Below are 13562 nucleotides of genomic sequence, written 5' to 3'. Positions count from 1 at the left end.
CTCCCTTCCCCTCACTCCCTTCCCTCCCCCTCTCCTTTCCTCCCCTCCCCCCTCTTCTTTTCTCCCTCCCCCTCCCCCTCTCCCCATGCCCTCCCCCTTCTCCTTCCTCTCCCCTTCTCTCTCCTTCTCCTCCTCCCCCTCCACTGACCCCACTATTATCACCACAGCCTTTGAAAGGCTCTTGGGAAATTGCATTGCCCTCTGAAGGTCAGTGTCTGGTTCTTCACCTCAAGGAGAAATAAAGAGCACCTGGATATTCAAGTGCTTGTTCCAGAAGGACCTGGGCCCAAGGGACAGGGTAAGCACTCCCAGTCCCCGAGCCCCACGGAGCCATGAGCTGTTGTCCCTCTGATGCGAGTTATTTCTCATCATCTAAGCCACCTGTGGGGAGGTGAGGAGGGAATGTTTGATTACTGGGGCTGCAGCCAGAGAAACCTTTGCTGGGGATGTCTGAACTGAGACCAAGGAGAGCCTGTGGGGCTTAGACCTGCTACTGCTTTTGATGGCCAAGTCAATGCCAGTTGTGCCCACTTCCCAGATGGGAGCAGTGAGTTGGTGGAGAGATCATGTGACCTGAAGCTAGGAGCATGGGGAGCCCCATTTCAGTCATTCCCCGGTCTCAGAAGCCACCTTTGACTCCAGTACCTCTTTCTTGGAGGGTCAATAGGCTGTCAAGGGTAGACCCAAAAGAGCAAAGGCTGAAGCGGCAGCAATCCCTGATAGGAGGTGAGGCTCTCCTGGGGCTCTCCTTCCAGCTGCAGCTCCAGGAGCAGGTGGGAAGTAACTTGGCCAACAGTCCTCTGAACAGTGCCATTTTCTGGACCCTCCTGCTCTGCCTCAGCAGAGATTTTGTGAGAGGATTCTTGCGACCAGCTAGGTAAGTCTGGCGTTTGTTAGTGTGTCAAATGCTCAGAAGCAAAAGAAATTAGCCCCATTTAATGCCCAGCCATCTGAGGCCAGTCTCCACCAGCCAAAACAGTCCAAGAATGGGGAACTGAGTCCCAGCAGAAGCCAGGATCCATCGTGAGCAATCAGACCACCACCAAGTGAGTCGGGTTTCCCCTTGACTCAGAATCAAGAGACCAAGAAGGTCTGGACTCTGCTCCCCTGTGAGAAATAAACCCACTGACCCAATCAAAGGAGGGACCATGGAGACTTACAACACAGTGAAGCAAGGCTTTAACCAACATTCTTGCAAGAGCAGGTGTCTGATGGACAGGCAAGCTCGGGGCACCTCCTAGTGTGAAGTCCTTCCCCTGGTTCCTCATTGGCTGAGCACTACAGAGGTTACAGCCTTACCCAGAAGTCACCTGTGCCCACATAAGACAACAAGTAGTCTGATTGGAACAAATGTACATTCCTTGAGGTGAGGCAGAGACTCCAGTTCTTTGGCTCATGCTCATTGCAAAGCCGGCAAAATGGAGAGGGGAAGAAGAACCAGAAAGTGATATGTCTAAGGGTTTGGGACTCTATTGTTTGGGGGGAGGGGGTTCATACATATTTCCAATAGGTTGCAAACCTATTGGTAACTAGACAGCACAGCTTTATTTGGTATTTCTGAAAATGAATCATCTCACTTACTCTCACATCACCCAAGTCCCCTTGCCTTCACACAAACCCCAAGGCATTGGACGTAGCCAGAAGAAGGGGAGGGAGACCTTTGACTCCAGTATCCTGTGTCCTGTAGACGTGAGGCCTTTCTTACAGACCGGGGTCAAGTCCCAGCACTGCTCCTTATTCGACTCTCCCAGCCCCGATTCCCTCCTCTTGGAAGTGCAGTTACTACCAGCACAGCCCTCTTCCAACCGTTGTGAGGACTCAAGGAGACAGTGCTCGACAGGCCCAGCAGAGAGCCTGGGCAGAGGGACACCTCCAGGAACTGCAGACGCTGCTCTCTCCCTGTTTCCTCCTCTGTGGAGAGAGTCTAGTGACGGGGCTGAGAGAGCAACTGTGGGAGTGTTTCTCTCCATCTCGGGCCCTCTCCTACAAGATGGTAGCAGGCAGGCTTCTGTCTTCTTGTCGCTGGGCCTGACCAGCCTGCCTCGCTGGCCCAGACACATGGTTACGCAGAAGCATGAGAACCAGCAGGTTGTCCCCTGTACCTTCTCCCTCAGCTCCCTTCCGTCTTCAGGGCTCTAGTCTGAGCTCCTCCTAAGTGTCCGGCAAGCATCACACTTTCCCATGGAAGTAAGAAAAGTAAGAAAGCAACTGCCCAGCCTCTCTTTCCTTATTATTAAAACCTAGGGGTGCCTGGGTGGCTCAGTTGGTTAAGCATCCAACTTTGGACCTCAGGTCAGGTCTTGACCTCAGGGTCATGAGTTCAACCCTACATTGGGCTCCATGCTGGGCATGAAGCCTACTTTAAAAAAAAATTTTTTTTAATTTTTTTAACTTTTTTTTCTTTCAAAGTGTCAACATACCCAGCTAAAGCTACTTGGTTTCAGCTAAGCCATATTACATCATATTTCATTGTTATGACCAAAGAGTTGCAAGTGGAAATACCTGGAGAGAGTACTTCCTGCATAATAAAAAAGCAAAGTCTCGGGGCACCTGGGTGGCTCAGTCGATTAAGTGTCTGACTTCGGCTCAGGTCATGATCCGGGGTCCGTGAGTTTGAGCCCCGTGTCGGGCTCTATGCTGACAGCTCAGAGCCTGGAGCCTGTTTCAGATTCTGTGTCTCCCTCTTTCTCTCTCCTCACCCACTCATGCTCTGTCTCTCTCTTCTCAAAAATAAATCTCAGTGGAAGATTTCTGCATCTTACCCTTCCTCTATCTTCCAGACTGGCACATGGACAGTGAAACCTGGAGGTATAGCAGCCATCTTGTGATCATGAAGCAGCATGCAAGAGGGGAAAAGCACATATACTATAGGTTACAAAGAAAAAAGAAAAAAAATGAAAAGACACTTAGTGCCCCTAAACCAACCCTGAACTGCCCACCCCAGACTTCTTGTTATATAAGACAATTAAAGCCGCTATTATTGGTCAGGTTATCTGCAATTCATAGGTGAATAAATTCCAAATGGATAGACAATTTTACATCTGAAAGTGGAGTTCTAAAGTAAAAGAATCTAAAATGTGGAATTGGCTAAACAGAGGAGGGAAGACAGAGAGACAGGAGAACCCAATATGTGCAGGCTGGAAAGCCGGGACCCTTGTTATGAAATGACAAAATATTTGGTCTAATTGTCCATTGATGTACCTTGGGATGCAGACCAAATGGAAACCTAAATGTAGTGATAAAGGAATTGGTACAAAAAGTGTTGAAAGTTAGCATGAGGTGGTTCCTTGAATCTTTCATCAAAGACCTGCAAAAGTGGGATGCTGCTATTACAAAAACCTGAAGCACGTGTCATTGGCTTTGGGACCAGGCAATGACTGAAAGCTACACGGACCTCCAGGAGGTTAGTAGTAATAACTGGAAGGACAGTGAGGAAATTGTTACTGAAGCTAAAGAAAAGTGACCCCTGTTATGTAGCAGTGGAATGTCTGGGAACATTACTGTCTATGGTAATATGGAAAACAGAAAGAGCACCTAATGAACTCATGGGTTTAGCTAAGGAGAGGTTTAGGCAGAATGTTGCAAGTGCCTGCTTCTTCTGGATGCCAATGATAAAATATGATATGAGAAGAAAGAGATGAACTAAAAGACTCAGTCTTTTTAAAGGAAATATAGAGGGCCCCAAACAATCTTTACAGCCAGCAAATGGCTCTCGAAGTAATAAATGGCTTCAGGACAAAGATCAAATCCAGGGTCTTGCCAATAAAAAGAGATCAGGGAAAAACTGAAGTCAAAGTAGAGACTTAAAAAGATTTAAGGACAAGTCTCATAGATCTAGATAAACAAGTTGGCTTCTAATAATTTTAGAAGTGTGCCTCTTTTCACGCAAAAGCAGCAGAATACACATTCTTCTCCAGTGCACATGGAACATTCTCCAAGATAGACCACATACTGGCTCACAAAACAGCCCTCAATAAATATAAAAGAATTGAGATCATACCATGCACACTTTCACATCACAATGCTATGAAACTTGAAATCAACCACAGGAAAAAGTTTGGAAAACCTCCAAAATGCATGGAGGTTAAGGAACACCCTACTAAAGAATGAATGGGTCAACCAGGCAATTAGAGAAGAAATTTAAACATATGTGGAAGCAAATTAAAATGAAAACACGACAGTCCAAACCCTTTTGGATGCAGAAAAGGCAGTCCTAAGAGGAAAATACATTGCAATCCGGGCCTATCTCAAGAAACGAGGAAAATCCCTAATATAAAACCTAACTGCACACCTAAAAGAACTAGAAGCAGCAAAGAAACCCCAAAGCCAGCAGAAAAAGAGAAATAATAAAGATTGAAGCAGAAATAAGCAATATAGAATTTTTTAAACAGTAGAACAGATCAATGAATCTAAGAGCCAGTTTTTTGAAAGAAGAAATAAAAGAAGCCAGACTTCTCAAAAAGAAAAGAGAGAGGACCCAAATAGATAAAATCACAAAAATGGAATTATTACAACCAATCCCTCAGAAATACAAACAATTATCAGGGAAATATAAAATACTATGAAAAATTATATGCCAACAAACTGGACAACCTGGAAGAAATGGGCAAATCCTTAGACACCCACACAATACCAAACCTCAAATGGGAAGAAACAGAAAATGTGACCAGACTATAATCAGCAAAGAAATTGAATTGGTTATCAAAAATCTCCCAACAAATAAGAGTCCTGGACCAAATGGCTTCCCAGGGAAATTCTGTGACATTTAAAGCAGAGTTAATACCTATTCTTCTCAAGCTGTTCCAAAAAATAGAAATGGAAGGAAAACTTGTGGACTCATTCTTTGAAGCCAGCATTACCTGGATTCCCAAACCAGACAGAGACCTCACTAAAAAGGAGAATTACAAGCCAATATCCCGGATGAACATGGATGCGAAAATTCTCAACAAGATACTAGCAAATCAAATTCAACAGCATGTTAAGAGAATTATTCACCGTGATCAAGCGGAATTCATTCCTGGGCTGCAGGGCTGTTTCAATATTCGCAAACCAATCAATGTGATACATCACATTAATAAGAGAAAGGATAAGAACCATATGATCCTGTCAATAGATGCAGAAAAAGCATTTGACAAAATACAGCATCCTTTATTAATAAAAACCCTCAAGAAAGTGAGGATAGAAGGAACATAACATCATAAAAGCCATATATGAAGAGTCCACAGCTAATATCATCCTCAATGGGGAAACACTGAGAGCTTTCCCCCTGAGATCAGGAACATGACAGGGATGTCCACTCTCACCACTGTTGTTTCACATAGTGTTGGAAGTCCTAGCCTCAGCAATCAGACAACAAAATGAAATAAAAGCCATCTAAATTAGCAAAGAAGTCAAACTTTCACTTTTCACAGATGACATGATACTCTACATGGAAAACCCAAAAAACTCCACCAAAAAGCTGCTAGAACTGATATATGAATTCAACAAAGTCGCAGGATACAAAGTCAATGTACAGAAATCGGTTGCATGTCTATACACCAATAATGAAGCAACAGAAAGAGAAATCAAGAAATCAGTCCCATTTACTACTGCACTGAGAACCATAAAATACCTAGGAATAAACCTGACCAAAGATGTAAAAGATTTATATGCTGAAAACTATAGAAAATTTATGAAAGAAATTGAAGAAGACACAAAGAAATGCAAAAACATTCCATGCTCATGGATTGGAAGAACAAATATTGTTAAAATGCCAATACTGTCCAAAGCAATCTACACATTCAATGCAATCCCAATCAAAATTGCACTGGCATTTCCCTCAGAGCTAGAACAATCCTAAAACTTGTATGGAACCACAAAAGACCCCAAATAGCCAAAGTAATGTTGAAAATGAAAACCAAAGCAGGAGGCATCACAATACCGGACTTTAGTCTCTACTACAAAGTTGTAATCATCAAGACAGTATGGTATTGGCACAACAACAGACACATAGACCAGTGGAATAGAATAGAGAACCCAGAATTAGGTCCACAAATGTATGGCCAACTAATCTTTGACACAGCAGGAAAGAGTATCCAATGGAAAAATGTCTCTTTAGCAAATGGTGCTGGAGAACTGGACAGCAACATGCAGAAGAATGAAACTGGACCACTTTCTTACACCATATACAAAAATAAACTCAAAATGGATGAAGACCTAAATGTGAAACAGGAAACCATCAAAACGCTACAGGAGAAAACAGGCAACAACCTCTTTAACCTCAGCCGCAGCAACTTCTTGCTTGACACATCTCCAAAGGCAAGGGAAGTAAAAGCAAAAACGAACTATTGGAACTTGATCAAGATAAAAAACTTCTGCACAGGAAAGGAAACAATCAACAAAATTAAAAGGCAACCGACAAAATGGGAGAAGATATTTGCAAATGACATATCAGATAAAGGGTTGGTATCCAAAATCTATGAAGAACTTACCAAACACAACACCCAAAAAACAAATAATCCAGTGAAGAAATGGGTAGAAGACACAAACAGACACTTTTCCAAAGAAGACCTCCAAATGGCCAACAGACACATGAAAAGATGTTCAACATGGCTCACCATCAAGGAAATACAAATCAAAACCACACTGAAATACCACCTCCCACCAGTCAGAATGGCTAAAAATAACAATTCAGGAAAATACATGTGGAATTTCAGAGGATGTGGAGAAACGGGAACCCTCTTGCATCGTTGGTGGGAATGCAACCTGGTGCAGCCAGTCTGGAAAACAGTGTGGAGGTTCCCCAAAAAAATTAAAAATAGAACTACACTATGACCCAGCAATTGCAATACTAGGAATTTATCCAAAGGATACAGAAGTGCTGATGCATAGGGGCACATGCACCCCAATGTTTATAGCAGTACTATCAATAATAGCCAAATTATGGAAAGATTCTAAATGTCCATCTACTGATGAATGGATAAAGAAGATGTGGTTTATATATACAATGGAATCTACTTGGCAACAAGAAAGAATTAAATCTTGCCATTTGCAACAATGTGGATGGAACTGGAAGGTATTATGCTAAGTGAAATAAGTCAGCCAGAGAAAGACAAATACCATGTGTTTTCACTCATATGTGGAACTTGAGAAACTTAACAGAAGACCATGGAGGAAGGGAAGGGGGAAAAATTGTTTCAAACAGAGAGGGAGGCAAACCATAAAAGACTCTTAAATACAGAGAACAAACTGAGGTTGCAGGTAGGGGATGCAGGGGAGAGGGGAAAGTGGGTGATGGGCATTAGGGGAGTACTTGTTGGAATGAGCACTGGGTATTGTACATAAGTGATGAATCATGGGAATCTACTGCTGAAGCTAAGAGCACACTGTATACACTGTACATTAGCTAACTTGACAATAAATTGTATTTAAGATAATAAGATAAGATAGAAAAGAAAAGAAGAGGAAAGGAAAGGAAAGGAAAGGAAAGGAAAGAAAGAAGTGTGCCTCTTAGACCCTTTCAGACAGGAGGGCCTTTCTCCCAGCTCCCTGTCCCTCAGTGTAAGGTAGGGAGGCACCAGTCTCAGAGAGATTTGTTAAGTGTGGCTTTTGTCTAATTAAGTGAATTGTAAGTTGATACACAGGAAGTCCACAACATTTTTCTTTTTTAAAAAAATTTTTAAATGTTTTTTAAATTTATTTTTGAGAGAGAGAGAAAGACAAAGCATGAGTGGGGGAGGGGAAATGAGAGTGGGAGACACAAAATCTGAAGCAGGCTCCAGGCTCTGATCTGTCAGCACAGAGCCCAACATGGGGCCAGAACCCACAAACTGTGAGATCATGACCTGAACTGAAGTTGGAGGCTTAACCAACTGAGCCACCCAGGCACCCCAAGTCCACAACATTTTTAAAGGAATTACATAAGCTTTGACTGAAAGGGATAGAGACAATTCAAACAAAAGAAGCTTTGGGTGATCGACTTCCTTGGGCAGAAGGCCCAAGGCTGAGAAAGCCGCTTAGCTACAAACACAGACATTGTGTACAGAAAATAAAGAGTTAAAGAAAATGAAACCGAGAGCCAAGAGAGTGGATCCAAGAACCACTTATAGGAAGCAGAACTGGACACGAGTCAAGAATCTGGTGGCATGTGTCTGACTCAATTTCAGAATTGCTATGGACCAATGGCACTTTTGTGCCTTCAATCTACCACCACTCTTTTTGACTAGGAGTATTTATTACCTGTCTCACCTTTGTGTATTGAATCTGTTGTTCATAGATCTTCATGTCAAGGAGAACCACTCTTGATGAGGTACATGCAGAGACGACATCCAGATTCAGACCTGACATGGATGACAAGACCCTTGGCCTCACGTTGATGCCTTAATGAGGTGGATTTGGGGAAGGAGGTGACTGCATTTTGTACATGGTTGCTAGAAGTCAGACCATGGTATACAGTCTCCAAAGATGGCCACTGTTAACTTCATGGTACTGCTCCTCACATGAAAAGATGGGGCCTAATTCTCTTCTCCTTGAATCTGGGCCAGCATAATGACTTACCTGATCAACAGAATGCAGCAGAAATGATGCTCTTGGATTTCTGAGATAAATCTTAAAAAGCCTCATAGCCCCCTTTGGGGCCTCTTGGGCTGCTCACTTTGGGTACACTTCCTCTCAGAACCTAGATGCCATGTTCTGAGAAGCCCAAGCTACATAGAGAGGTCACAGGTAGGCATTCCATCTGACTCCCAGCTAACAACTGGTGCCAAATGCCAGGATAATTGAGTGAGCTACCTTGGAAACTGAATTAATTTGAACTTTCTGATGACTCCAGCCCCAACATCTGTCTTCAACTGCATGAGAGGTCCCAAATGAGAACCCCATTGACTGATTACAGTCTACTTATAGAACCTTGAGAGACAATAAATTTGTTTTAATTTATCAAGTGTTGGGTGGTATGTAATGCAGCAATAGGGGGCCAGAACAGCATCTCTGAGTCTGAATTCTGAATCTCAGACTTATTTTATAAGGCACTTAAATGCAAATTTCTTTATGCCATTGTTAGTCAGGCTTCCTGTGCCTTACAACTGAATACAGTCGTAACTGGTAAAGAATTTGGTAACTAGAAATGGGATCCACTAAAAGAGAGAGAGAGAGAGAGAGAGAGAGAGAGAGAGCCTAATATGTGTAATTAATTGAAGAGAGAAAGAATAAATATGAGGACCTCACCTTTGCTCGCTGGAAAGTCAGTGACTTTGTTAGCAGGTGGCAAAGCATTTGGCTGTCACCTGATGCACCACAGTGTGCAGAACAGATGGCAACCTTGCTACAAGTTTAGGGAAAACGGTAGAAAAAAATCAGGATGTTGATATGAAGTAGCACCTGGTAGTTTTCAGTAGAGACACACAGAAGAAGAGTGAACTCAAACTAGAGCCAATCTAAGAGCAAATATCAAAAGAAATACAGCTTTGCTGAAATAGGGCCACTGCCTGTGGCCTGCAACCTGACAGAAGTCCTCAATGCAAAGGTCTGCCAGGTGGATGAGACTAACTGATGCCTCTTGAGCTGATTCCAGTACAACTGATTGCTCATAGTATTGAATGTCAAGGTCTGTCCTTTGTTCTGAAGTTATATCCTTCTTTGTTGGGACTTTCTTTTCATGAAATGACAGCAATGGTAGATGGTTTTGCCCCTTTTAATATCGTCATGGGGTGGGGGGGACTTTAGCAAACTATCTCAAATTTTTACCAGTATTTGGAATCCCAAAGTCTGGGACCTAAGGCACAGCTCTGGCCTTGGTGAGATTTCCAGAAAAGTCAGGGCCCAGAGGGGGTGGGATCTAAGGAAGACCTCATTTTCCAGCACCCCAACTGAGCCAGCCAGGGTATAGGGCATCAATGAGCAAGTAAAAGATGATCAACAGAAAAGTTTATTGAGTACAAAAGGGTAAGGAGAGTCCTCATGGGCCCATCAGGCCCCTGGTAGAGTGAGAGCTTTGCTTCAGGGCCGGTCTGGGGAGTCCTGGAAGAAGTCATTGCACATGATAGTGACCAGCGCCAGAAAAACAGCATACTCCTGGAAGTCCACCTGCTGGTCACTGTTCTCATCCAGGTCTCCCATCAGCTTCTTCAAGCCCTCCTCATCCACCTTCTCCTGAAAGCAAGAGGGAATGACTCAGCAGGTTGCTTTCCACACACCCCTGCGTCAAACACACACTTACTGGTCAGAGCCCAGCCCTCTGTCTGCACTGGGCAGCAAGCCAGTGGTGGGCAGGGAGCCCCTGGAAGCTACAAAGGGGCCCTGTGAATGAGGACAGGTAGCTGGATGTTCATCGGGGAAGGTCTCCAGTGCTCACTGCTGGGAGTGAGGAACATGCCAGGATTCCCTGGGCCCAGCGAGGTAGGCATTATCACTACCCCCATTTTGCTCATGAAGAAACTAAAAATTTCTGAATTCAGAAAAGGAAAACTTTTTAATACCTGCCAGGTACAAATGTCCCAGGGTACATGTGTTAGCTGGGCTTTTCTGTCCCTATACACCTTCTTAGTTTGGCACATAATATGGAAACTAAGATTGACAGAACTGTGGGCTCTTGGGCCAGTCATTTCCCCCTCTCTGGGCTCTGGTTTGTTCAATTCAGGGAGGGGGTTGGACAGATGGATGCCGAGGGCCCAGACAGCACACACACCCATCCTGTGGCAAGCTGCAGGGACAGCAGCGATAGGACACTCACACTTGGGCCTCACCCTCTTGGTGATGCTGTACCCTATGTTTGGTCAGCAAGACCCTCCCACCAGCTGGCCCCACTCACCCCAACAAAGCTGGGCAGCTCCTGGTGCAGAAGTGCCTTCATCTCCGCCTTACTCAGCTTGAACTTGTCACCCTCTTGGCCTGAGTACTTGTGGAAGGTGGTGACCATCACAGCCAGTGCCTGCTCCAGGGGACTGGACATCTTGGATCTGGGGCCATAGGATTGCAGGTGATGGAGACAACTTCAGCCCAGCCAGGGGGACCCACCTGCCCTTGTGTCCTAAACTCCATCTCCAAACCCCTCTCCACATCGCCCCTGAGACAGGGCCTTCCTAGGCAGGGCCCACTATGGACAGATGCTAAACCTTCCCCTGTGTTTGGAAGTCACCAAGGGAGGGGCCTCATGTCTACTCTGGTCACACTTGTGGCACACCCCTGAGGGCAGGGCTCCCCACTCTGTCTGTGGGAAGGGAAATGGCAAGGTGGCTGGAGTCCCACTTGGGTCCTCTCTATGGAGCCCCTTCCACAGGCCAGCCCTGGGGAGGTGGCCTCTCCATGAGCCAGTGAGTGGGGGCTCACGGGGCTCTAGCAGCAGCCATGGCTGCAACCCAGGGTATGAGCTTCCCTGAGGAAACACTTCCGCCCCCCACCCCCACCCCTCAAGACAAGAGACTCCTAAGGCTGGGGGAGTGAGACTGGAAACGCCCTTGGGCAAGTATGTTTCCTCCACTGGACACGGGACTCTCAGAGGGATGTATTTCCCATCACACTGGAGACCTCTGAGCCAGGGGGTGCTGTCTCTATTGGATGTGGAACCAGGGAGCGTCCTATTGGGATTGGAATTAAAGAAATTGCGTGTCCTGTGCACCAGGATCACAAGGACAGAACTGAGAGGTCATCTTTTCCAAGGCTCTGCCTCTGAGAATGCTCTGAGCAGCCCCGGGAGGCTTAGAGGGTGTCCTGGGGTGATGCCACAGTAGCTGGTGTCAGGGGCAAGGACAGCCCTGGGCCCATCCTGCTAGCTCTCAAGGCAGAGGAAATGGGAAGGGGCGGAAGGCAGAGCTATGGAACTACACAGGACAGGGACCCAGGCAGCCCACACACTTGACATCCCTGGCCCTTGTCCCTTAGTCTTGCTAGAATCCTGGACTTTGCAAAAACAAAAAACAAAACCAAACAAACTCAGGACTCTCATTAAAGCACCCACACACATGTCATATTCCTGGGCCAAGGCCCCCAAGAAGGGTCTCTAGACTGAGATGCCCAGACCGTGAGACCTAAGAGAAGGCCACAGAGTAACCCCTAAATGAGACCTCACAGAGGAACCTGGAAAAAGCCCTCAATCAGACACTTCACAGAAGGTCACCCAAAGGGAGAGGCCCTGAATGAGAAAAGCAACTATGGAGACAAAGATTAAGACAAAGGAACAAGGTGGAGACCCAGGGGGCCTCCTAACCAGCCCTCAGCAGGACAGACACACTCACCAGACCAGATGGCAGAGAGGTTCTGGAAGGAAAGCCAAGGGCCAGGTGCGTACAGTGGGGTTTATATCCCGCCCCACTGGCCCCCAACCTGCCCTAACCTGATCCCGCCAAAGCCTGGCCTCCTGCCACCCCCACCCACTCCCTACTGGCCCCCTCCCTCCCAGAGACTGCTAGCTCCAACCCAGCCTGCCACCCAGAAGAGAAGGCCCCTTCTAGGCCACAGAGGGGGCTGGGAGGCACCATGGGGAAGGGGCAGCCAGGACCCAGGGTGAGGGGAGATAGCCCCTGTTTGTGGGCCTAGAGACTCATGCCAGCCTTGCTCTTAGGACACATGCCTTCGAGTCACAGCTCATGTGTGAGTCAGGCTACAGGCACCCAGGGACTTCCCAGACCTCGTGTGTGTGTGTGTGTGTGTGTGTGTGTGTGTTGAGTGTGCGGGCACGCATGTGTGCACACGCGCGTGTGTTCGAGCTGACTGGGGCGGGGCAGGGAAGCTTCAGAGCTGTCGGCACAATTCTCCTTGGTGAGGTAATGAGGGAAGCATGTGCCTGAAAACACCTTGACAGGCCCCCTTTGGGTAGGGAGGCGCCCGGAAGGAGGCAGGAAGGCAGAGAGAGACACCAGTAGCCCGTGTGCACAGTAAGGAAGCCCCTGCAGGTTTGGAAGGGAGAAGGGAAATCTTGGCGCCCTTCTCCGAGGGTGGGTGAGTGAGGAGGGGCCGCGGGCGGGCCTCCGCCCTCCCACACCCCATCCCTGCAGACTCCTCCCCTTGCCCAGAGAGAGGCAAACACGCCGCGGGGGCGTTCGGGACCCAGCCCAGGGGAGGGGCTCTCCGGGAAGAGCTGGCTTCTTGCTGTCCCCTCCCAAGCTCCCCCTCTCCCCCCACCCGTGTGGGCACCGCCCTTCCTGCCGGCCCATCTCCTCTCCCTCCTCCAGATGTCCCGAAGCCTCTTCCCCTCCCCCAGCGCCCCCGGTCCTAGGTGACTCACCCACCCTTCCAGGCCCAGATGCCCAGGCAGTGACTCAGCGACACCAGCCTACTCCCTGGAGGCCAGGGCAGCGGCGGAAACCCCTACCCAGCCTGGGAGGAGACCCTGCGCGGGACCCACCCTGGGAGCTTTGAGGTAGACAGCACAGAGGAGCTGGGACCAAGGGCTGACAGGATCAGAGGGAAACCAGGCTGCTTTCTTCCCGGGGTCACCATGGGACTTGGGGCAGCCTGAACCGTGCAGGTGAAGCCAGGCCTTGGAACCCACATATTTGCACAGCCACCCAGTGTCCCCTCCTGTCCAAGGCACTTGGACCCCTCATGCTACAGCTCCTCCCTGTCAAACCTTATGTCACATAAAGCCT

At 47.1% G+C, this 13562-nt stretch overlaps 2 protein-coding genes across 3 annotated transcripts in view; both read right to left on the bottom strand.

Moving 5' to 3' along the window:
• Window positions 1-13562, bottom strand: part of S100A6 (S100 calcium binding protein A6) — a 79341-nt gene that overhangs the window by 15680 nt on the left and 50099 nt on the right. The gene's annotated exons all lie outside the window — the stretch shown is intronic.
• Window positions 9872-12335, bottom strand: S100A2 (S100 calcium binding protein A2). Of its 2 annotated transcripts, none has more exons than XM_049635030.1 (3): window positions 12210-12335; window positions 10787-10934; window positions 9872-10125 (listed from the first exon to the last, which is right to left on the bottom strand). In XM_049635030.1, exons 2-3 carry the CDS (start codon window positions 10925-10927, stop codon window positions 9976-9978), a joined length of 291 nt encoding a protein of 96 aa, XP_049490987.1. In that variant the 5' UTR covers window positions 10928-10934; window positions 12210-12335; the 3' UTR covers window positions 9872-9975. The 2 variants fall into 2 exon arrangements, with proteins under 2 accessions (XP_049490987.1, XP_049490986.1); XM_049635029.1 differs by having other exon boundaries at window positions 9878-10128; window positions 12210-12314.

The sequence above is a fragment of the Panthera uncia genome, chromosome F1 (assembly GCF_023721935.1).
Source record: "Panthera uncia isolate 11264 chromosome F1, Puncia_PCG_1.0, whole genome shotgun sequence".
Taxonomy (NCBI): Eukaryota; Metazoa; Chordata; class Mammalia; order Carnivora; family Felidae; genus Panthera; species Panthera uncia.
This window is presented reverse-complemented; position numbering and strand designations above follow the sequence as displayed.

What these genes read in the sequence shown, in the direction of transcription:
- S100A2 (XM_049635029.1), bottom strand. Translation starts at nt 10,927, where the DNA reads ATGTCCAGTCCCCTGGAGCAGGCACTGGCTGTGATGGTCACCACCTTC. An exon ending in AGCTGCCCAGCTTTGTTGGG is followed by an intron (nt 10,129 to 10,786) that starts GTGAGTGGGGCC and finishes TCTTGCTTTCAG; the next exon opens with GAGAAGGTGGATGAGGAGGG.